This window comes from Aricia agestis, chromosome 6 (genome assembly GCF_905147365.1).
Source record: "Aricia agestis chromosome 6, ilAriAges1.1, whole genome shotgun sequence".
Classification (NCBI taxonomy): Eukaryota; Metazoa; Arthropoda; class Insecta; order Lepidoptera; family Lycaenidae; genus Aricia; species Aricia agestis.
The window spans coordinates 7,215,286-7,240,702 of record NC_056411.1 but is presented as its reverse complement, the minus strand read 5'-3'; the positions used below and the strand labels follow the sequence as shown (position 1 = coordinate 7,240,702).

The 25,417-nt window shown below is 35.3% G+C and overlaps 1 protein-coding gene across 1 annotated transcript in view; it reads right to left on the bottom strand.

Annotated features, from left to right (window-relative positions):
• Window positions 1–22,763, bottom strand: part of LOC121728168 (O-acyltransferase like protein-like) — a 45,265-nt gene extending 22,502 nt beyond the window's left edge. Inside the window, exons 1-5 of the mRNA XM_042116291.1 lie at window positions 22,707–22,763; window positions 9,296–9,444; window positions 8,388–8,558; window positions 975–1,131; window positions 456–558 (exon numbers count right to left, since the gene is read on the bottom strand). Coding sequence (XP_041972225.1) covers window positions 456–558; window positions 975–1,131; window positions 8,388–8,558; window positions 9,296–9,415 — 551 coding nt within the window. The 5' untranslated portion in view covers window positions 9,416–9,444; window positions 22,707–22,763. The remainder of the gene's footprint in view (window positions 1–455; window positions 559–974; window positions 1,132–8,387; window positions 8,559–9,295; window positions 9,445–22,706) is intronic.
• Between the last annotated feature and the right edge of the window lie 2,654 nt (window positions 22,764–25,417).

Below are 25,417 nucleotides of genomic sequence, written 5' to 3'. Positions count from 1 at the left end.
AGACGGAAGATTAAAATTATTTATCATGCTTTTGGCAATGTGCCTTTCAAGCCAAAGCTAGAATCTTAATGAAATTTAATTAAACATTTAATAAAAGTTGCATTACCTTTTCACTTTGAAAGTTTAAAATTAACAAAATGGTGAGGAATTTTAATTAAAAACTTTTAACATAAAAATAAATATGGCTGAGATATTCATGGAATATACTCTTTATATTTTACTCAAGCCCTTTGCAAAGTTTTTGTGTATTATTAAAATCTTTTGTTTATCGGAATCACAATTCACCTGAATCAAATTATAAATATGTGATATTTTTTGCCAGAACTGATTTTAAAGGATTTTGATGCCTAAATGAATAGTCAAAGAAACTAGAATGTATATTATGTTGGATCTTGTCTTAAGTTGAATTTGCTTAACTTAAAAATTACAAGTGAATAGTTAAAAGTGATAGTCACCTCAAAGCTTGAAAGCATTTGAAGATGCCGCCGTCTGCGCTGCCTCCGTACTTCAGGGCCTTCCAATTCTTTTGAACGCAGAAAGCCAACATGAATTTGTTTCCTGGAAAAACCAATAATGTTCATAGAATGTAAAAAGTACCCGAAAAATGATTTGACTTGAAGGGAGAGGTAAAATATAGGCTGTAAAGAAATACGTTAATAGTTCAGTTAAGTTAAATAGGTACGAATATTATAGTCATTCTAGATTTTTTTGGCACTGGTAATGGCAGCCGACATAAAAGGGATCCCCCAAGTGCGAACTGAGGAACGCACTTGCAGATACGTCCGTACTAGTTAAATCCCAAGGCGCTTCCTTCTCCGCTAGGCTTAGGTAGCCAAGTTCATAATATTATGGTATACCCAATCATCATGAGTCAAAGCATATTAAAATGCTCTGTATACTCTTGGCTCCTAGTTCATTTAGGTATATTCATTATTCATCATTGCCATAATCAAGTCATTACACTGTAAATATACCTTCGCCATCTTCTGGTGGCCAGAAGAAGTATACGGCGGTGCAGCCCAGGTTCGCCAGTAGGATCACCAGGAATATCACTCCGATGACGTAGTCCAGGGTGTCTGGTGGCACGTAGTCGTCTTGTGTCTTGCAGTACCTTACCGATAAGGTATCCACCTGGTTGAAGAAGAAGAGATGAATTAATGATTCAAGGCTTATAGGCTATTGCAATTATAATTATCGAGGTTGAAACTTAACTAAATAAATAAAAACCGGCCAAGTGCGAGTCGGACTCGCGCACCGAGGGTTCCGACAGCTTATAGGTATTATAGACCTGAGTATTTGGTATGAATTTCAATTTAATACCTCTACGCGTTTATGAGGAAATGGGTAGTAAGTTTAAAATTATTAAAAAAAAATATATTATGTGATGTAACTAAAAATTTATGGTTTTCGTAATTTTTCCTTTATCTATGCTATAAGACGTTGCTTCGTACCAAATTTCAAGATTCTGAGTTCACGGGAAGCACCCTGTAGGTTTTGATTCCCTTGCAAGTGTCGAAAATTTGCGGCATAAACGGCTGTATCTTTTGATTGCGTTGGCTTAGAAGTTTGATTTTTTCACAGCTTCAAGGGACAGTAGACCTGAGTAATTGATATAAATTTCAGCTTCATACCTCCACGCGTTCCTGAGAAAAAGGGTCTTGACAGACGGACGGACGGACAGACGGACAACAAAGTGATCCTATAAGGGTTCCGTTTTTTCCTTTTGAGGTACGGAACCCTAAAAACTTATTATTTCCTGTCTCTGTCAATCTTTTTTTTTCGGTTCTATACAGGGTGCAATTAAACCTACCGGCCAAATTTTTTAGAGCTTAGGTATCTTAGGAGAGTCCATTTAACCAGGGGTAGGGTGTAAATTTTGCTATAGTTATAAGCCGTGTTTCTCTCTCTCTCGCATTGAACAGTGTGGTGTAGCGACGTTTTTTTTCCTCTCGATTTTTTTTACAGTAACATAATATTTTATCTCACTTAAAATCGTTCAAGAACGATCACTTCGCGGCGGTGGGTAGAGCGGTGGTGACGCGGGGGGTGGCGCCTCCCGCACGCGCCGCGCCGGCGACGCGTAGTGTCCATTAATTGTGGTGTTCCTTAGGAAAACTTTCAGAAGCTATTTCTCAACATTTTTGTATCGAGTACTTATAAAAAAAATAATACGTGATATTTATTTTTAACACGGATCAATATATCAAAATTTGGCCGGAAGGTTTAATTGCACCCTATATATTTTCCAAAAATAGTTGCAAAAGTTATTACTCTTACGGGGATAAACTTTAGATTGACAGAGACATGAGATAATTGCAGTAGCCTATAAGCCTCAAGGCTTTAGAGTACTGCAATTATGCAACAATCCAAGGTGAGATGAGACAATCTTTACAATCTTTTCAGGCCTACATCGAAAAATCCTATTCAGCATTCCGCGAGAGATAGAGGACTATCCTACCGCGTATATGACTACACCCAAAAAGATGGTAAGTTAACGCAGAACCTCTAAAACTCGACGGCAGCTACTCTAATGCCGCGGCCGCACATGCGTCTATCGTCACGAAGCTTGATGCCATTGGACGATACACGCAGATCGTCCAATGGTATCGTCTCAAGCACGAAGCACTACGCATGTGCGGCCGCAGCATAACAGCATCGACCATTACAAAGCCACGGGAACATCAAGACCTCCGCGACAATCTTTTACGCTGGGGCCTGATAGGATGTCTCCTTTTCTTTAAAGTCGACACTACATATAGGCGAACGCGTTGGCCGACGCGTTAGCCGGCGCGCTGGCCCAATGTGTAGAACAGGCGAAATACCTACCGCCAACGCGCGAACGCCCGTTCTACACATTGGGCAAGCGCCGGCCAACGCGTCGGCCAACACGTTCGCCTATATGTATGTAGTGCCGACATAACTCGCAACTAATATGCACTTAAAAAACCTAGCCACCCTTTCGGTACAGTTGGGTAATTAAGCAACCAAACTAATCCCAAAATTCATAACAAAAATCATTAATAACGCAACTACAACTTCCTAATCTAATTTTAATGTACCCCAATAAAAACGTAGCAACGGGAGAGGAAATCTTGAAAAATCGAATACTTTCATAAAAATAATCACCGAGTCATCGTCTTACATTTTTTACACGAAGATTAATTATGTTCCGGTGAAGTTAGGTGTAAAATCGTATACGAAGTTCACGGGATGATGAATTGACTTTTCCTAGACGCCCAAGTGTAAATTATGTGGAATATGACTTTGTATGTTACGAAATATGTTTTGAATTACCGACTAACGACTACTTCAATGATTTAACATTTTCATTCATTGATCGTCTAAATTGGCGTAGATACTTTAAATTACAAGACAAGAGAATATGTTGAGATTCAAAAATAATGTAAAATATGTTTTGCATCCGATTTAGAATTGCAGTGGCAATTTTCTAAGATTAAGATTTAATACGCATTTTTTTAATAAAGAATTAAAGCGGTAAGTAGTTTATGACGCCTTAATAATACAGGGTGTAACAAAAATAAGTGATAATACTTTAGGGTGTGTACGTGTTCCTTGTATAGAGTTCACTGTGAAAGTAGCAGCGCTGAAAGACCAAATTTTTTTTTTACTTTTGTATGGGGAAACTCGTGACGCTCGGGCCCTTGCCCATACAAAAGTGAAAAAAATTTTTCGTCTTTCAGCGCTGCTACTTTCACAGTGAACTCTCTACAAGGAACACGTACACACCCTAAAGATTTATCACTTATTTTTGTTACACCCTGTATAGTAAATAGAGAACATTAACACGTCGGTTTTCTGCGAGACTATACTAGCTTTTCAAACGAAGCAATTTGGACAGCTGCAATAGCCAATTATTAATAATAATAACATCTATGGACGCTTTATACCACGTCAGTCTGGCCCCGTGCTAAGTACCTGAAGGACTTGTGTTACTGGTACCAGAAAACGGAAATATATTTAATATATTTAAGCCGGCTTGAGCTACCAACAGCCCACCATCTGAGCCACAGAGGTCGTCTAAAAACTATTATAACCACTGAAACATACCATAATATACTACGATTCATAAAATGTTTCACTACTCGTAACTATGTTAAAACTAGTAACTAAAAGTTACACTATTTAATAGTTGGAAGTTCTTGTTTTATTAAAAACAAATATTAGTCCAACTAGCGTACACCGGTAGTCATTAGCAGCTATCAGAAGTGGGTAATTTTTCATTTAAGTTTGTTGGGAGTTTGTGCGGACTGCGATATTAAGCTCACAACTTCAACTTTCATTAGTGAAGATGTTTCAGTTTTAAAATACGAGTGACCTCTTTACCAGGATACACAAAAAGGGGGATTTTATTGTGTAAACTAGTAATGTATATTTTTTGGCTAGCTCTTGGACGCAAAAGGCTGGTCGAAAATACGCCTGAACCTGAGATGTATCATTTCTTTGTCATGATAGCGATACTGGGAAGGTTAAGACTATTTTTACTTAGATTTGTTACACCTTGTATAATTAAGCTACTCGCTAACACAAATAATTCAGCGAGATTGATAAAACTCAATGATTAATTAATCGGCATATTTGATTAATCCATCAAATAAATTAGCGTGTTCATATTCGCGTCTGTAATTTCAGATGAATGAAATTTTGTCTCAAACGCAAATTCACATCTTCAATGTCAATAAAATTAGAGACTATTAATAATTATAATTAGCACCTCGATAGTCTGAACTAAAACCCGACTACTAAAACACGCTCTAAAAAGTACGAAACAAGAAAACAGTTTATAGGGATATGGAAATGTTTAAAGGATAGCCGTGGTCGTATGTATACCCTTTATTAATATAATATAATATAATATAATATAATATAATATAATATAATATAATATAATATAATATAATATAATATAATATAATATAATATAATATAATATAATATAATATAATATAATATAATATAATGAATCTGTTTTGCTCTAGTAGGTGGCATACGACCACGGCTATCCTGCATCCGTAGATACTGTGACACACTGGATGCTAAATTGGATCTAACCATAATGCAAAAACAAACAGCTATTTACACAAGTACAATTGTTTCAAAAGTTTTGGGAAGTAACATACTAACAGTCGAAGGCGAATCCGCAGTACCCTCTCCCTGAAGGTTTCGGGGCGGGACTGAGATGAATGCCAGCGAGAGCTGTGAGAAGCCAAACTTCACGCCGAATAATATAATATAATATAATATAATATAATATCGTTCAATATATTTACTGGGCCCTAAGCAAAAAACACAATTTCAATACAGAGCAGTTATGGTGGAGAGATAAGCTCACGCAACCCCAAGTTAAAGAGAACGATACAGCCAAACTCATGTGGGAGATGCCAGTACAGACAGACGTACAAGTTATCCACAATAGACCGGATATAATATACATAGACAAGCAACAAAACATCACTTACCTGATAGATGTCACAATACCCACCGACTACAATATTGGCGCTAAAGAAATGGAAAAATTAACCAAGTACCATCTGCTGAAAAAAGAAATAACTAGACTCTGGAAAACCAAAGCCATCATCGTACCAATTGTAATAGGAGCAACAGGAATGGTCGCCAAGAGCATCCGTAGATACTGTGACACACTGGATGCTAAATTGGATCTAACAATAATGCAAAAACAAACAGCTATTTACACAAGTACAATTGTTTCAAAAGTTTTGGGAAGTAACATACTAACAGACGAAGGCGAATCCGCAGTACCCTCTCCCTGAAGGCTTCGGGGCGGGACTGAGATGAATGCCAGCGAGAGCTGTGAGAAGCCAAACTTCACTCCTAATAATATAATATAATATAATATAATATAATATAATATAATATAATATAATATAATATAATATAATATAATATAATATAATATAATATAATATAATATAATATAATATAATATAATATAATATAATATAATATAATATAATATAATATAATATAATGAATCTGTTTTGCTCTAGTAGGTGGCATACGACCACGGCTATCCTTTAAACATTTCCATATCCCTATAAACTGTTTTCTTGTTTCGTACTTTTTAGAGCGTGTTTTAGTAGTCGGGTTTTAGTTTTTTAAACTTTATTTTTATTTCAATTATTTTGGGGCTAAGATTCACTCGATCTTAAACTCCATCCCACTCTATCCAACTCCTCAAATGATCGAGGATCATGAGGATGTTTAACAATTTATTTGGTTCTGTTTCACTACCCGTTGCCCGCGACTTAGTCCGCGTTAGCATAGTATAATAATTTTAAAGGAGATGGCTAATTTTTTTCCAAAAAAAAGTGTACTTATGTTTAGTTTAGGGTACAATTAATTCACTTTTAATTTATAACCTTGCTTCTAAAAAAGGAGAATCAAAACTCAACAATAACAACGCGATAACACTTCCACGAGGGAGCGGGGGTTTGGGGGCCCCCCCAAGTTCCAGCCAAGCCCTCCATATAGGTAATTAAGTGATAGTCAAAAAGTGTATGTTTAGTTTAAGGGTACAATAATTTTACTTTTAATAATTTATAACTTTGTTCCTAAAAAAGGAGAATCAAAACTCAACAATAACAACGCGATAACACTTCCACGAGGGTGGAGGGGTTTGGTTTGGTTTATAATTACCTAAAACAATGATAACACTCAATAATTATATTATTAGATTATGCGTTTTTTGTGCCCCAGCGTCATGATATACAAAAGTTAAAAAGTAACTTTTTCAGTGCCGCTCCTTTGAGCGTGATCTCTATACAGGAGAATTATACACACCCTAATTTAAGTATGGATAAAATGCAAATAATATACTTATATTCCTTACATAAAGACCTACACATCTGGGAAATGTAATCTATATATTAATATGCGAGCGAAAATCTTTGGAACCCTTTTTACAAAAAATGCGGAAACGTAGGAGCATGAAATTTCGCACAGTTGTTATTGTTTTTTATGGAGAAGGAGTGCATCGAGCTAATATTGTTTTAAAATTTTGTTTTTATCATATTATATTATTTTAATAAATAAAACATTACACACACTACAACGCGCACACTACCATGTTTTGAAAAGCCTATACACGCGAACTATACCTACTCCTTTCTTTATGGTTGAAGTCTGTTGTATTAAAAATGGATTGTTGTTTTTTTATTAAATCAAAAATAGTCAATACTTTAAACGGGGAGCTAAAAGAAGAACATAATTAATTTTTTTAGGGTCGAATTTCGACCATTGGGTTAAAGCAGCCTTTCCCATAGTAGGGCGATAACGCGCCCCCTTGTGGGCGCTGAAGGTCTATAAAGGGGTGGGACCCAGAAAAAATGGGGCGTTGAGTAGAGGCTTGGGGGGGGGGGGTGATTTATTTCATGTGGAAGCAATGAAATTTAAATTGAAACAATGGGGGCGCTAAAATATAATTTGTTCTCAAAGTGGGCAGTAGACAAAATAAGTTTGGGAACCTCTGGGTTAAAGTCTAGTAAGTAATAACATGACATAAATGGTCGCTGTTGGGCATTTGTGTATTAACCCACAATTTTTTTTTTCTTGAGTTGTGAATGCAGTCTTGTTCTAAATGAAAAGAACATGTCTGCATTCATAACTCAATACGTAATTGATTGATTTGATTGATTGTGGGATGATACAGAAATGCTTATCAGCGTCCAAATACAGAGTAAGTATAGAAACAAGATTACAATAGCTAACAAGTAGAGAGGTCTCTAAAATACAACGAAATAAACACGTATAGAAGGTTCCGACTGAAACTTTTGTAACTTTATACTGTTGTTTGTTCATTAGTTAATTGACACTAATTGCCACTATCTTAAATAAAACAGTACCACAGAATATATAATAGTACTGACTGTACTAAGCGTCACAGTTCCCAACTTTCCTTTGATCGTGACTCAAGCTCAACTTGTAAAGTTTGTAACTAGTAAAAATTCCATTTTATGTTAATTGTTTTAAACTACTCACTCTGGGGCATAAGAATTATGTTCAGTAAATTAACTGTAAGGAATATATTTTAATTATTATTATAGGTTTGTAACAAGATGTTGACAAAAATGATATTATGGGCTATCGCCACTGGATATCTTTTTTATAAAAGACCTTCTAGACGGTGGGGAAGAAACAACAAGGTTACCTTGGTTCGGTCGGGTGAAAAATAGACCGCGTAGAAGTAGATTCATCCGACAGATATTAATGTCAAAAAACCAAGTTTTTCCCGACCGTCAAAAAGGCCTTTTAAGTGGATCAAGATAGAAGTCAGGATGACAATTCATTGTTGTGGCCCAATCGCAAGTTACAATACAGCTCTGATTTTAACACAAAGAAAAATTAGGTACCTGCAAGCCGAACCCTTGATGTATAGAGGTGTTGAAGCAGTCTTTCAGGACCTCTGCCGTGGCGTCCAGTTCCACTGCGTGAGTCAGGTTCAAGCCGCAGTGCTGGGAGCCGCATATTCCTCGATGTAGCTTCGAGTGGTTGTAGTTTTTGTACGTCTTTTGTGAATAGTCCTAGAAATATTTAAAAGTTTAGTACACACAGACTTACAAGGATTTCTTAGTTCTTGGATGACATTTGTCATTGGATGGTGTGGATACGAATAAATACTCAAAATGGCACCAGGCGAAGAAAGCTGAAAGGACCAGCTAGAAGAAACTGAAAAGAGAAAGGATAATCAACTCCATAATCATTTCGGCAACATGAAAAATTATGCCTCAGTGACATTTCAAGATGGCGTCCCGTAGAGCCTTGTAAAACTGTATGCAAATAGTTATGGCGGGTATTAATAATTATCATGTATCAAATTCCCAGCTTAAAATATATGTATGCTATATTTTCAATTGACTTCATATCAACTTATAATAAACGAAAATACATCGCAATATATCATCAGTGGCAGTTCATCATTCAGTAACATGAGTGGCAGTTTTCTACCGTGCGTTTTTCGAGTAACTTTCTGCCGCGCACGGTAAAACTCTAAAACGAACTGTCACCGGCAGTATTTCCGAACCAATACGAACTGCAAACCTTCAAGAAGAGAGCGTATTCTCTCCTAAAAGGCCGGCAACGCATCTGTAGCTCTTCTAGTGTATTCTAGTATTGCTTTCCATTAGGAGACTCGTTTGCTCGTTTGCCCCCTTATTTTAATTAAAAAAAAAACGGAAAAAGCGATGGTAATTTTCTTAGTGTCCTTGAATTATGACATCAATAGTCAATACCAGAATTATAAATCTATGTACTAGATAACCTTTATAAACCGGTAGAGCGGCGTGTCATCTTCTCGCAGGTTCATGTCAACAATGCAGTAGACGGCATCTGGTCTTCTGAGGCAGAGGTCGAAGTCATCCAGCTCGGACAGAGCCGGCATGGAGTAGTAGTCCAGTGTTGTGGATGCATCTGGAACAAAGAAATATACCATAAAAATATAGGTATACCATAATCTCAAAACATATTGAAACTGCTACTTTGGAGTATAAGAACTCTGTTCTAGAACTACGCAAGAGACTCGCTTCTCATTACCTAATCATTGAGGTCAGGTCGTGGGGCGGATAAAACCGACATGAGTGGCAAGAATTTGGGCGCAGGCGGCAGGACTGACTTTTTAGTTGTAACATGTTTAATTTTTTCACAGAATATCCTTTTCTGAGACTCAAAGTATATCTTTTCTTACTCCATGGACCATGCCGAACATTAAAATCAGTTTGGTAGTTTTATGATGTAATACATTTATAGAACAGCAGATGACAATCTTTCGCATTTTTTAAATGAAATAAGGGAGCAAACGAGCAAACGTGTCACCTGATGGAAAGCAACTTCCGTCGCCCCATGGACACTCGCAGCATCAGAAGAGCTGCAGATGCGTTGCCGGCCTTTTAAGAGGGAATAGGGTAATAGGGGAGGGTAGGGATGGGAAGGGAAGGGAATAGGGTAGGGGATTGGGCCTCCGGTTTACTCACTAACTCGGCACTCTAAACGCAGCGCAAGCGCTGTTTCACGCCGGTTTTCTCTGAGAACGTAGTATTTCTCCGGTCGAGCCGGCCCATTCGTACCGAAGCATGGCTCTCCCACGTATAAACATCACATTAATAATTATTAGTTTTAAACAAACAAAAGTAATAAAGTTATAAATCAGTGTTGGTAATATTTCATGTTTATTGGTTTCCTTTCAGTAAATATCCGGTAATAATTTGTGTGTGATTCCTGTGTTTACCAATCGCTAGGTCTACCATCCAAGCTTGAACTACTACAACATTAATTAGCTCTATAATATTAATGACAACTGTTTCTGGTTCTATGGTTTGACGACCTCTGTGGCTCAATTGGTTGAGTGTGTGGCAGCTCAAGCCGGGGGTCGCGGGTACGAATCCCGCCGACGGAACAAAAAGTTTTCAGTGTTCCCGGGTCTGGATGTGTATAAAATATGTGTATGATGTAATAAAAATCATAAAAATATGTATAGTATAAAAGTATTAAATATATTTCTGACTTTCTTCACTGACCTCCATTATACAAGTACGCTGGACTTATGATACCCGCCTGCTCTTTGTGCCTATTTGAAGCGGATTCAGCGCCCCCCATGCGCTGATTCCTCTTCAAATAGGCAAAAAAATAGCTGTCTATTAATAAGTCCAGCGTACTTGTATTGTCGGCACTACATAAAGGCGAACGCGTTGGCCGACGCGTTGGCCGGCGCGCTGGCCCAATGTGTAGAACGGGCGAAATATCGGCCAACGCGTTCGCCATAATATGTAGTGCCGACATAAAATAGAGGTCAGTGTTATTTACCTACTGTAGGTACGTGCTAGTAGCTCCCTCTGCAGCTACCTTTGCATTGATTTGAAGTTGCACAGGGGGTGAAATAGCTGTCTCACAAGTGTTTTTTTATCGACCCAATATAATGAAGTATTTTAACTAACTTTTTTCATTGACAAAGTGGTAAAGATAGGGAAATAATTTGACCTCTCACCTAATGAATGCCTCTAACATTAATTCATATAAGCACTGGCCATCGATTCAGTTTATCTCCTTCTATTTGTCAAGCGAAATGCTTTATAAGGATTATGGGTGCTTCGACGAATAATAATCATTATTTTCGGGATTTCTTCTAAAAATACCCAAGTGCATCTAATATTGGTATAAACCGGTTAAAATTTTCAAAGTTAAACTTAAAAATTAAACACCTACATTATGAAGTTTGATATTATTTTCGTCAAAAACTTAGCTGCTAAAAATATTGATAGTATAATTATGAAAATATTTATTACTATATTTTACATTAAAACAGCAATTACAATTATTATAATGCATATTTATAATCCGTAATAAAAAAAGTAAAACTACTTACATAATTATATTAATAATTATTATATCAATACTAAGTTGCTAGCCTTTTTTCAAGTGCAGGTACACTTTTGAGAATTTTGGTAAAATCAGTAATTTTTGGATTAGATGATGCGGATAGCGCTCTGCGCTAAGTTACTGATTTATAAGAACAAAGTTCAAGTGTAATCATGCTGCCTATGAATCTATGTCTCAGCATCTGAGAATATTTCTCTGATAGCACAAAGCTTTTAGACAAAAAAGATAGTGTGTACGCAGTGCACGTGTTGGAACCGTAAAGTTAATATACCTAGCGGAATAGAGCAACAATCTCGAGCTGTCAAACGAAACCAAAATTAGTTTTCATCTGTGTGAAAATTTTGTGTACGTATACACTTACATATGATTGAACATGAATTCTATGAGATTAAATTGTCAACGTGCGGCACGTGCCGACTGGACGTCAAAAATAGAGTGCTGCTGTCATGTATCACACGTCTCTTTTTACCACGCAGTGTTACTGATAGTGACATCTCTCTTGCTCAGGCCTTTGTTTCTCTATTCCGCTAGGTATATTAACTTTATGGTCTGAAGTCAAAAGTGAAACTTCTGTCCAAAATCGTGATGGCATCGTGACGAAACATTATTCTTATTTCGACCATCTTTTTCATGATGCGACCTTGAAATTTCACTCTCAATGCGCCCAAAGCACTTTCACTTCGAATACAAAGCAATTTCCCATTTATAAGGTCCTTAATTGATTGTACCAAATATTGGTTGTGAATGAAATTGTGTAAGGTGTGCAACGACAGGGCAATTTAATTTGTCTTCGCGTGCGAACCGTCACGCGTGGCCGGCCATGCGTTCGCAACGTACTACTTACAAAATCGGATATCAGTATAACCACTGATGATTCAAGAAAATTGCTTGCTAAGGCCCACTTGCGCTTGGGTTAATGGAGGATTAATTATAATTTTCTCTATCCCTCTCTTTCTCACCTGTCAAATTAATTGAGTGCCTCTGTCTCTCTTTTTCGGTTAGAAGGTGTTTTATGTATTGAGGCAAACAATTATTGCCTCAATTCATAAAACACCTTAGTGAGTTTTTAAATATTTTACATTTACATTAAACATTCTGAGATAAATTACGTTACAAGTCTCTGGTTTAGGGGTGTATCCTGAACACGATATGATTTTCATAAAAACTACAATCGAGAAAGATGTGAAAACTATACTAACTCGATAGTCCTGTGCGATTTTAAGCCGATTCAGAATTATTTTCTAAACCAATGTAAAATACATCATGTAGGTACGTAGTCTTAACTCAAAAAAAAATCCATTGTAAGCTTTTATGGAGTTTTTGAGTAAATTGTTTAAAAACTTCTTATTAGTATTTAGAGATCGAGTTCGAGTTTTCATATCGCTTGCCGAGTTTGCTCAGAATAGCGTAGGTATCTTCAAATATAAAAGTGGTAAATCCAGGACGCCTTATACAGACGAGACGTAAGTTGTCTCGTTTACGTGACGAAACTCCCGGATACTCTGAGAATATTTGAACGAGACACATACATGTGGTCTCATTTCATATATTTCAAAAGGAATTTTAAACTCATTCTGATACTTTTAACTTTAAAATACAGTTAAAGCTTCGAACAAACCTACGCGTCAGTGACGGAGCGTCAAGTTGCGTCAAGTTGTCAAATGCGTTTTTTGTATACAAAACACACATTTGACAAGTTGACGTTGTTACGAAAAGTGGTAATTTGAAATTAAATAGGGAAAGATGAAGGAAATAAGATAGAATTATTAAAAAACATAAATAATATACTTAATAGAGTCAAAAAAAGTTGCACGTTATCAATTTTGGATAACACATAAAATATATTTGACGAAAGAACCTGCATAGTAAGAGAAGCAAACGTGACTAACATAATGTTGTTCAATAAAAAGTGTCGTTTTACTCAGAAGATATTTATTTAGACAGCAAATTAACATAAATAACGTCACTAAAAAACCTCATTTGTCTCCAGTAACGACAAAAAACAGGAAAACAGGAGCCTGATATGTAAACATCAATATATTTTAATCAGTTACTGATCTATAGATCACGCGACCTTTTACTTACGTAATGCCTTAATGCTTTTATAATGAGTTTCATAGAAATTATAAAAAATAATAAATTTTACAGACCTACAAGGATGGTTTGGTATTTGACAAGAGAGATGTCACTCGAAATTATATAATGTAATAAATGCGAAAGCCGTTGAATCTACTTTGATGAAATTTGGTATGGAGATAGTTAGATTCCCGAGAAAGGATATAGGATACATTTTATGTAATACGAGCTTTTTACCGCTGCTTCGCTCACGTTAAGAAATAATGTTATAAACAAACTTTCATCCCCCATTTAAACCCCTTGGGGTTAAAATTTGTCAAAATCCTTTCTTAGCGGATGCCTACGTCATAATATTTACCTGCATGCCAAATTTCAGCCCGATCGGTCCAGTGGTTTGGGCTGTGCGTTGATAGATCACCATGTCAGTCAGTCACCTTTGAGTTTTATATAATATAAAAGATGTACGATTGTACGAGAATGTACGGTTTCCACGCGATAAAGAAATTTCTGCCCAACGGAGTTCCGTTTATCATCTATAATAGTTATTCATAATTTGACCACATTCGAAATTATACTTGGCTGACATTGATCATAATATAGAAGGCGTGGCGTAAGAGTAATTTTTCTCCGGTCGAGCCGGCCCATTCGTGCCGAAGCTTACTTCGGCACGAATGGGCCGGCTCGACCGGAGAAATACCACGTTCTCACAGAAAACCGGCGTGAAACAGCGCTTGCGCTGTGTTTCGCCGAGTGAGTGTGTTTACCGGACGCCCAATCCCCTACCCTATTCGCTTCCCTACCCTTCCCTATTCCCTTCACTTCCCATCCCTACCCTCCTCTATGCCCCCTTAAAAGGCCGCACCTGCACCTCTTCTGATGCTGCGAGTGTCCATGGGCAACGGAAGTTGCTTTCTATCAGGTGACCCGTTTGCTCGTTTGCCCCCTTATTTCATAAAAAAAAGCGTAAGTAAGTAGATGTTTTTCAATCGACACCTTAAAATAATATGGTGACGTTGTTGTAACTTGGGACTTACGCCAAAATAGTCTTGCATTATTACATAATACTAATAAGTAATAAGCTAGTGCAGTAGTGCTGTCAATGGACCATCATCATTATGACGAAGTGATAGTCAAGGTTTTTAGACTAGAAGGTTCATAATTCATTATGGCCGTTCTAACTTCTTATTTGTTATTTTTATGTTTATAGGCCTATAATATTATGATTTTAATTTAATAATTTACTTTGTTCAATAAATTGCATTAATTTTGTAAGGCGCAAATAAAATTGCAAATAAAATCTTGCAGGGACTCTTTCTTGTTGTAAAAAAAGTATAATAATATAGTCCTTTTCCGTGATCAATTCTATAGTTTGTAAATTAAGTTCTTGTAGTTCGGTGGCTTTTAAACACAAACTATTCATTAATACATATTATTAAGGACTGAATATTTTAACCAGGTCATCCTCATATTATTTTATAGCGGGTTCATATTATTCCAATCCGGTTTACAAATACTGGAATGTAAGTTGCATTCCAGTGACTGTAGCAATCATAGCCGGATTGGATTACTGGATTGGAATAATGTAAAATGGGCACGAAACATTTTTGAGACTCTAATGATCGAACGAGAATGCCGCGTCCCACTCTATCAAATGTGAAACGACGTTGTTAGAGCAGGACGCGGCATTCTTGTTCGGTTGTTTGAGTCTCAAAAAAGTTTCGTAGTAGGCTTTCTGGCCATTATCCACACTACAAACCGCTGCGATAGTAGGTTATGCACATACCTATATTAAAACAAATTCTAAACTCTAAAGCTCTTCCAAAATAGTAAATATTGAGTGACCTTGACATGATGAAAGCGTCCATGACGATTTTATTTGGCATGGTAATATTTAAATAGGCCCAACCTCATGTCCACGTGTATATTTGCATAATTCGAAATTGTCCCCGTTAGATTTGTTTCTGTTGCAAGTTTATGAACGTTATATACGTAGGAAGGTCGCGATGGAATCTTCTACGTGTTTTATGGCGTAAGTCCATGGACCTAATTGCAAAAACGGTACCTTTTATAATAATATCTCTTGTTTTTACACTAGATGGTCTTATTTAATATACAAAATTCTCGTGTTACACTGTTTGTGCGCGAACTCCTCCAAAACGGCTCAACCGATTTTAACGAAATTTTGTAAGTATGTACTATCAGAGAAGTTGATTCCTATTCAAATCGGGGACCTAAGTAGTTTGGTTGCGTTACGTCAAACCCAGCTGACAGATCACAATTAACATTGAATTGACATATTCGACCAAAATCTTTGGTCTGTCAATGCATAGGAATCAACTTCCTCGATGGTACATATTTATTAGGCCTGAGAATAGGTTTTATATACTTCTTATATTGACACTAGAAATAATTTATATGGCAAAACAACGTTTGCTGGGTCGGCTAGTAAGTACTATATATTTTTAGTTTCTTGAATAAAACGAGAGAAGTAGATGCTTGCAGCTCTGTAACAGCTGCAAGCATCTACTTCTCTCGTTTTATTTTCTTTTATTTTTCTCTATTTCATTTCAATTTCGCGGTTTTAGATTTAGCTATCCCGTGAAAAGCGCTAGTTATTAGTGATTAATATTTTGAGATATTATTATGAGCTGAAAAAGTTGTCACAGATCTCGGTTAGTACTTAGTAAGTTATTGATTTTTTGCGTTAGGAATCATAATATCATTATCATTATACGTTATAGGAAGACAAAACAAAATAATTACTAAGATCTGTATGTTTTTAGACTAAATATTATATTTTCCAAATAATAACACTGAGCAAAGCTTGATATCTACCTACCTACTAATTAATACCTCTTTACTTATTAATACTCAAGTTCACACTATCCCAATATTGTAGATACAAAATAATATTATGAACACAAATACTTTTCATTTTCAATTCAATCGAATTTTTCAACCAAATATAAAATACGCATATTTCTTAATTTGCAAGGCCTAACATAACCGTTATCAATATGTAATGGCCCTTATATAATATGCCAAAGGTTATACTTTCACAACTTGTTATTGAACGTGAGCCAAAATATCGAGAACACGATATTGGGGATTGTTATTATTAGTTTTACTGTTCACATGTCTCCGTGAACAGAGAAATACACTTATGAAGTTTGTAAAACAGACACCTTTTTAAGGGAGGATTCGCGGTTAATGATAACTTCTAAAAGTTTCGAAACTCTGGATCGGTAAAAAACCATATATTTTTTTACAATATTACAAGCAAGACACCTTTTTCTTCTTTACGCGGTAGAAATAAAATATATTTTATTTCTACCGCGTAAGATGTCTGTTTTACAAACTTCATAAGTGTATTTCTCTGTTCACGGAGACATGTGAACAATAAAACTAATAATAAAAATCCCCAATATTGTGTTCTCGATTAATAATATTATAATAAAAGATATCACATCCTGTCCTACGCCGTGTCAGTAGACTCAGTGCTAAGTACTCACATACGTTTTGCTCAATAGTTTTAGTCCGAATCGAAGGAAATGACATATTTGACATATTTAATTCCATCGGAGCCGGCTCGATGCTGTCAGTTTTGCGGTCCACACGGTGGTTATTGCTCGATTTGGAGTAAAACTATCGAGCAAAACCGTATGTCAGTACTTAGCATTACGAATTTTGTAACCAAAATATGTGTGTTTAAATTTTTTGAGGCATCCCTAAAATGCGCACATGTGAAAGTTGTTTACATAAGAACGAAATATTGATTTCGTTTTTATATTGGTACGGCAAGGATCATCAACCACAACCCACAATATAATAATTACTAGATAGATCATGGAATTTGCTGATATTTTTGTTAGCGACCTAAGCTACTTGGCCTTCGTCAGAAGTAGGCTTATTTCTCAAGAATATTGACCTCAAATTTTTAATACTCGAGGCGCAATAGCGCGAACCGAGTAGTGAAAAATTTAGCACAGATAAGTTAAGGGAAGAATAACTAGACTCAATAAATCTTAGAAATTGATTTTTTTTTACTTATAACAATATAAATAATTACTTAATGTCAATTCAATTATTAAATCATAAAATAAATAAAAACAAAACAAACGCACACACTTCAGGTTTATACAAGATGTTAGTGTAAACGTAGGTGTAAGACAGTATATTATAAGTTTATGGTGTAAACACATTATCCTTGAAACCATCAAATGAGTTTGCTGGGATTTTTTTGAGTTCCCAGCAAACTGAAAAAAAACAGACTTCATACCCATACAAATTGCCGATCCGGGCATCGGTATGGGTATGTATGAAGACGGCATTTTTTTTGAGTTCCCAGCATTGTTCTCATTTAAGAAAAAGTTGTTCATTTTGACAGGCTCATTTGATGGTTTCAAGGATAACGGAACACCGTTATCCTTGAAACCATCAAATGAGCCTGTCAAAATGAACAATATAAGTACTATGTGTTAGTGTAAACATACACTAACACATAGTACTTATATAGAATTTCATAACATCAAATGAGCCTGTCAAAATGAACAATATAAGTACTATGTGTTAGTGTAAACGTACACTAACACATAGTACTTATATAGAATTTCATAACATCAAATTACATTTTTGTCTAAAATCTGAAATAAACCGTATTTCGTAAGATTATTTTATGAATTAAAATGTTGGTTCAAATTTAAAATTAGTCTACAGGCGGATTTCAGGTAAAATAAGATAAAAAACAAGAGCTGTCGCCTTATTTTGCTGCGAGTTGCGCCACCGAGGTGACATTCTAAAGCTGTTTTGAAATACATCAGCATCATAAAATTATTCTTTTAGGCATAGTTTTGTAAAAATAACGTCCTACAAAAAAAAAGGAAAAGCTTCCTCTTTAGGACAATCATAGGTTACCTTTAATATATTAGGTTTTAGCCTTTTTATCCAAACTAATATTATAAATGCGAAAGTGTATTGTCTGCCTGTCATGTCTACACGCACAAATAGCTGAACCAATTTTGCTGAAAGGAGGATGGGCAAAAATGTATTGGAAGTGTACCCACCACCAGTAACTGTCAGAGGTATATCAAAATACTACGTTCTAGTTCTATGGTTAGAATGGGGATTGTCAATTTTTTTTTAATTTTGCTCATTACAAAAACATTCCGAGGAATAAGGTCAGTGATCGTTTTTCTGTATATAAACGAAAAAAAAACCATTAGTTACTTATATTTTTGAACAAATATGTTTAACCTTAGTTTGACCTGTAATGGCGTTAAATTAGCAATAAATTCGACCAACATTACGTTTCGAACTTTTGGTAAGCTTCTCGTATCAGCTTTCACATAATGAGAACTTGTATTTGATGAACCAGCCATTATAAATAAGATTGAAAGGAAATTTAAAACACTGCAGGGGTCAATTGGCCGCCGATGATGACGTCAGAGCGAAACTTTAAAAATTTATTGAGAAAAAACTAGCCAATGAATTTCAAAATTATTTAATTTATATTCTTAAAATACCCTATTTTAACGAAATTTCAGATTTTTTTTTGGATAATGCCAGAAATACTCTTTCTTTAGTTTTCATAATTATTTTGTTGTTATGGGAGCCAGCCTCATATCACTGTAAGAAAAAAACTTATAAGTAGCTAAAAGAAATCAATGAAAATTTTTTTATTCCACATCATAATATATATAATAATTATTTTTAAACAAAAAATTTAAACCGACTTCCATAGTAAACTGTCTCTAAAAAGTATGAAATAATAATTCTTACTCTATTTAAGTGCCCTTTATAGGATTGGCCTAAGCCTTAACTATATCTTTACTCAATCTTTATAATTTTGAAGTCGGTACCAGCTCCTAAAATTGCTAAAACACGGTGTAAATGCATACGCGCACTGTTGACGTTCGGTACTCAGCATCATGCGAGCCAACAGTCTAGTCCAGCCAAGAGTCCAACAGCATCTGAGTTGGGTTAGGTTAGGGCTTAGGAGTTAGGAGGTAGGAGCGGTCTCTGCGCTACTCCGCTGCTGAGTAAGTACGGAACGGGAACAGTGTGCGTATGCATTTACGTCGTGGTTTCAGCAATTTTAAATGGCAAGGTAATAAATATAGCTCTTTTTCATATCTAAAAAATATTTTTTATTGATTTCTTTTAGCTGTAACTTTTTTCCACAGTTATCCGCCTTAGTGCACTTTAAAATGAAGTTAATTTGATACTTTGTATCCTTTCAATGCGTTCTGTTTTACAGCGTAGGCTTTTCACATTTAATACTTTGCACGGGCGTATATATATATATATACGCCCGTGCAAATAGCTTTGATAGGGGGGGGGGGGGGGGGATAGGGGGGGGGGCCTAAGTCCTAACGTAAAAAACGGCCAAGTGCGAGAGTTGGAGTTTTAGGAAATCAAAAGTATTTTTTAATATTTGAATATCGGAATGTTGAATATATTTCTTATTTATTAAAAAAAGTAATACGCTACTAATATTTTTATAAGTACTAAGTGATTAAATTGCCAACACTATAGGCGGTTTTGAAACAAACCCTTAATACTAAAACAAATAAATAGAAATCAGCTACCTACAGTGCAAGGTGTACGCCAAAGGGATCATCCATGATATAATGCAAATATCATTCTCCCCGCCACTACAAAGCCGGATCAATTCTACATTTCAAAGCCTAGATATACCTAGGAATAGTTCACTAGGTTACTACCTACCATAAAGTTAATAAAGTTAATATACCTAGCTGAATAGAGAAACAAAGGCCTGAGCATTGAGCAAGCGAAATGTCACTATCAGTAACACTGCGTGATAAAAAGAGACGTGTGATACATGACAGCAGAACTCTTTTTTGACGTCCAGTCGGCACTTATCGGCACATTGACAAATTAATCTCATAGAAATCATGTTCAATCATGCTTGTGTAAGTGTATACGACACGTACACATATTTTTACACACAGACGTAAACCAATTTCGGTTTCGTTTGACAGCTCGAGATTGTTGCTCTATTATTATTTTTGAATGAAATGAGGGGGCAAACGAGCAAACGGGTCACCTGATGGAAAGCAACTTCCGTCAACCATGGAAACTCGCAGCATCAGAAGAGCTGCAGATGCGTTGCCGGCCTTTTAAGAGGGAATAGGGTAATAGGCGAGGGTAGGGAAGGGAATAGGGGAGGGTAGGGAAGGAAATAGGAGAGTATATTAACTTTATGGTTACAACGATAGTTACGTTCTAGAACTGGCCTAGTATATGGCCTTAAATCACTATGGCACCATCCAGTAAACACTACTAATATCTAATTTTTACCTATTTCACCAATAACGATATTAGTAAAATTTACTTGTTTTATAACCTCTGTTGTATGTGAGCCTTTAAGACCCTGGAAAGCTTCTATGACAGTATGACTTAAGAGAAAGAAGTATAATAGCAACAATATATAATATACATGGGAGAGCCATGCTTCGGCACGAATGGGTCGGCTCGACCGGAGAAATACCACGTTCTCACAGAAAACCGGCGTGAAACAGCGCTAGTGCTGTGTTTCGCCGAGTGAGTGAGTTTACCGGAGGCCCAATCCCCTACCCTATTCTCTTCCCTACCCTCCCCAATTCCCTTCCCATCCCTACCCTCCCCTATTACCCTATTCCCTCTTAAAAGGCCGGCAACGCAACTGCAGCTCTTCTGATGCTGCAAGTGTCCATGGGCGACGGAAGTTGCTTTCCATCAGGTGTCCCGTTTGCTCGTTTGCCCCCTTATTTAAAAAAAAAAATATATATATATATATATATATATATATATATATATATATATATATATATATATATATATATATATATATATATATATATATATATATATATATATCGTCCGCGTGGACTTTAGTTTATAGTTGTTCCCGTACATCGATTGAGTCGTTTACGCGCAAATCAGAAAAGTATATTGTGTGGGAGCCGCACATTTTTCCGGGACAAAAAACATTCCTTGTCCGAGATTCAAATTAGTATCTCCAATCTCCATGCCAAATTTCATCAAAATAGAGATTTTTTCTGTAAAAATTTGTTTTGACCTATTTGTTTAATTGATTTGTCTGTAAAAGCTTACTTATTAATAATCTTGTTTCAGCCACAGTGCCCTACCGAACTTGAGAAACTGGTCAAGTAGCAATTTTGCCAATATTGAGGCTGCCAACAAAGAGCTGGTATTGTATTTAATGTCATGTATTAACAGTTACATAATATTGAAAAGTTGCGTGCGCGGAGACAGCGAATACCTTAAATGATTCAGTATTAGAGGTGCTAGCTTTTAGCAAACGGGTGTACCATACTACTTCATTTTAATTTATTTTGATGTATATGTTACGGCTAATAGCCGAAGTGCGGCTACACCTAGTTTTACCCGGCTACAACTAGGTGCAGCCGGCCACATGCGGTTAAACTTAGGTGTATCCTACTTATCTTCGGTTACAACTAGGCTTAGCCTTCATTATAGGGGCTAGAACTAGGTGCAGCCACACACCGGTGGTTAAACTTAGGTGTATCCTATTTATCATCGGCTAGAACTAGGTTTTCAGTTCAGTTAAGGATTTTGGTTTTATTTTGAGATTATGTTTTAAAAATATGAGAGAAGAGAACAAAAACTTAGTTGATTTTATTTGAATATATAGGAGTGTAGCCGGGTAAAACTAGGTGTAGCCGCACTTCGGCTATTAGCCGTAACATATACAACAAAAACAATAAACAAACTTATTAAACAAGAAATACACAGCATTGTAGCGGCTTATCAATAGCTTTGTTTACATGTACTTAGACAAAAAAAAATTAAGCTTGGTAAGAAGTTTAGGGATTTATGTAAACAAACTATGCGTAAAAATAAATATTCTGTAATAAAAATTTTGAAGTATAGTAATACTATTACTAATTAATATTGTCACAAATGCAACTCTATAATAATTATTATAAGATTAAAATCATAGTTATTACGTAAATTAAATATTATAAATTCATTTATTTGATAATATTATCGTATCAAATCGAAATATATGTAACACAACTCAACAGTTTTCTTATCAGCTCTTATCACTTGTCACATAATATACAAACTCAAACTTTGTAAATAAACAACAAAAACAACTTTTTTAACCTATTCAATATTCATCTGCCTAAAGAATTTACAGAAAAAAAAAACTATATCAATTTGGCGCCAAAACTTACCTTCAGTGGTGTTTTGACAGGTGACAGCAGTCACAAAACACAACACTAGCCACCACATTTTCCTTCGGTACTCACTACTATGGCTGGAAGCGCGCACGCCGCTGCGGTTGCAACATTCTGGTGGGGAACCAGTTTAATGCAATATTACTAAAGCCTATAAATATTTGCTTTAGCAACATTAGGACTTTGGAGGCATATTTTAAATTGCGTCAAATTTGCTTTCTTAAGCCTCGTTCGATCAATAAAAAAATTCGCTCGCACTTGGTTATGTCAAGGTTACAACTTACAAGTGAAAAAAACTACCATCTCTACATAAAATGTGCATTCATAAATTAAGTGTGTTGATTCATAATAATATTAAAAGGGCTCAATAGGTAACCTATATATAGGTAACCTAAGCTATGAGTTAATGGTTAAGGTCTAAATCATTGTAAATTTCACAAACTTTTTAAATATAAATCCTTAAAAAGCTCCTTTACTTTTTACACCCAAAACAGTTTTCACGATAACAATGTTTTCTTTTATTTATTTGCATACTTTAATTTCTTTTTTACTTTCTTTCTTTCTCTAAGTATCAGGCTGAAATTTTGCATGCAGGTAGATGACCTGCATGCAAAATTTCAGCCCGATCCGTCCAGTGGTTTGGGCTGTGCGTTGATAGATCACCATGTCAGCCAGTCACCTTTGAGTTTTATATATATAGATACTCGTACTTTAATGTAATTTCATTCACGTTATACAGTGTACAGTGTACACCGCGATGGAAAATAAAAAAACTTTGTCCTTTTAATAATAAGCACGGACCTTTAATAAACATCCAAAAAGCTTGAGAAACAAGATAATATTAATCTTATAGTACTTATCAAAACACAAAAATACACAAAAATATACTAAGTTTGAATAAGGCATATATATCTGCAAAAACCGTATTCAAATCGGATCAGTAGTTTTCGTGTTAAAGAAAAAAGTTTTATACAAAATCTTGCCCCCTCTTTTGTCCCCTTAATTTATACACCAATAAAAAATTTTATACACCAAATATTAAATTGGAAAATACAGTTTATAATATGATGTAAGTTTATTCAAGAAAAAAGTTTGATACAAAATCTGCTCAATCTTTGGTCCGTTTGAGATTGATATTATTATTATTGAGATATTATTATTTATTATACTTATTCATATTTTTGTATTTTGATAAGTAGTAGTAGTAGTATTTAACAATTTATAGAGCAAACCTTAATTAATTAATTAAAGTCTGTTAAGGAAAACTTAATTTTACAATAATTTAGATATTACAGCTTTTATAGTTATAGGTAACTATAAAAGCTGTAATTTCCAAACTGTTTAATTATTTCATTAAATAAAATAAAAAATTTTGGCGAATTACAAAATTCTTTATCTTTAAGCGATCAAACTTTGGATTTAAGTGTTAAATGTAAATTACCGTTATGAAATTGTCAAAGAACATAAAAAGTTATGTCAAGGACAAGATGACGAGAATTTTGCCGTGCTGCTGCTCCAATGAAGCATAACTGTATTAAAGAAAAATCCACCTTAACTCCAAATAATAATGATCAAATTTGAACAAAAGTAACTGATGGTTTCTGAACACAACTGTTTGCAAATATAAACTTTATTAACTGTCCGCAAGAACCAGTATCGTTTAAAGATATTATAGTGCCCCATAGTGTGATCTAGACATTTCGGTAGTACCTACACATTGCGTTTATTTGCGATTTCCAATTACATAAACCTATTAACTTATCATTCTGACTCAGCTGTTTTAGAATCAACGTGAATTTCTCTCTTGTCTATTTCCAAGAAAACAAAATCTAAGTTTAAAATCTTAGCTAGCAATACTAGCATTTATGTTTTTACGGTGCTGGGAAGATCATTGACTGCACACAGCTGATTTCAATTGAAAGAAATAAATGAAGTAATATTGGTGTCGAGGTGTTAAAAATATTTTTTAATTTGGTCACTAATAATATTTAAGTTAAAATAAATTATGAAGTTAGCTTTTGTCGAATTTACTTAAATTCGAATACAAAAATTCCTGTCTTTTGATATCGTATTGAAAGATTTAGGTTCTGAGAAAGTGAAGTACCATTTGAGTCTCACATGCCACATGTTAACATTGCTGTCAAGAAATTGTGTGAAGTATAATAAACGACTAATAATTCTTAAAACAAGGGTACACAATGTTACCAAAGCCATAAAACTATAATTTATTATGGGCTGCTTTTAGTTTAAATGGTCAGGTTCACATTTGGCATGGGAACGTTTTTTGTTCACCCTGCAGGTCACAGTTTATTTTACTGTTAAATATTTTACACTTCTCTCCTTTACTCCTTGGAGTATAGACGTGCCTTACCGAATGCGCTTAACCTAAATAAAGCGCAATATAAAAGTGAATTTTCTTTTATTTAATCTATCCACGACCTCACAGTCTAAGTCAATAAGACTAACAGGTTATGGTTGCCCAGTCAACGCAGTGATTAAATAAAAGTTAAAATAGTTTTTAAACTAAAAGTGATTGTGAAATTCGAACTTTTAAAACAACAACATGGAGAAAAAGAAGATTTTCGTGGGAGAAAACTACAACATCTGGAAATTCTGAATCCGAAGCCTTTTAAGTGAACTAGACGTAATTCACGTTATTGAGAAGCCAGTTCCGGTCACACCTGACAACAAGTGGAAGAAAGCCGAAC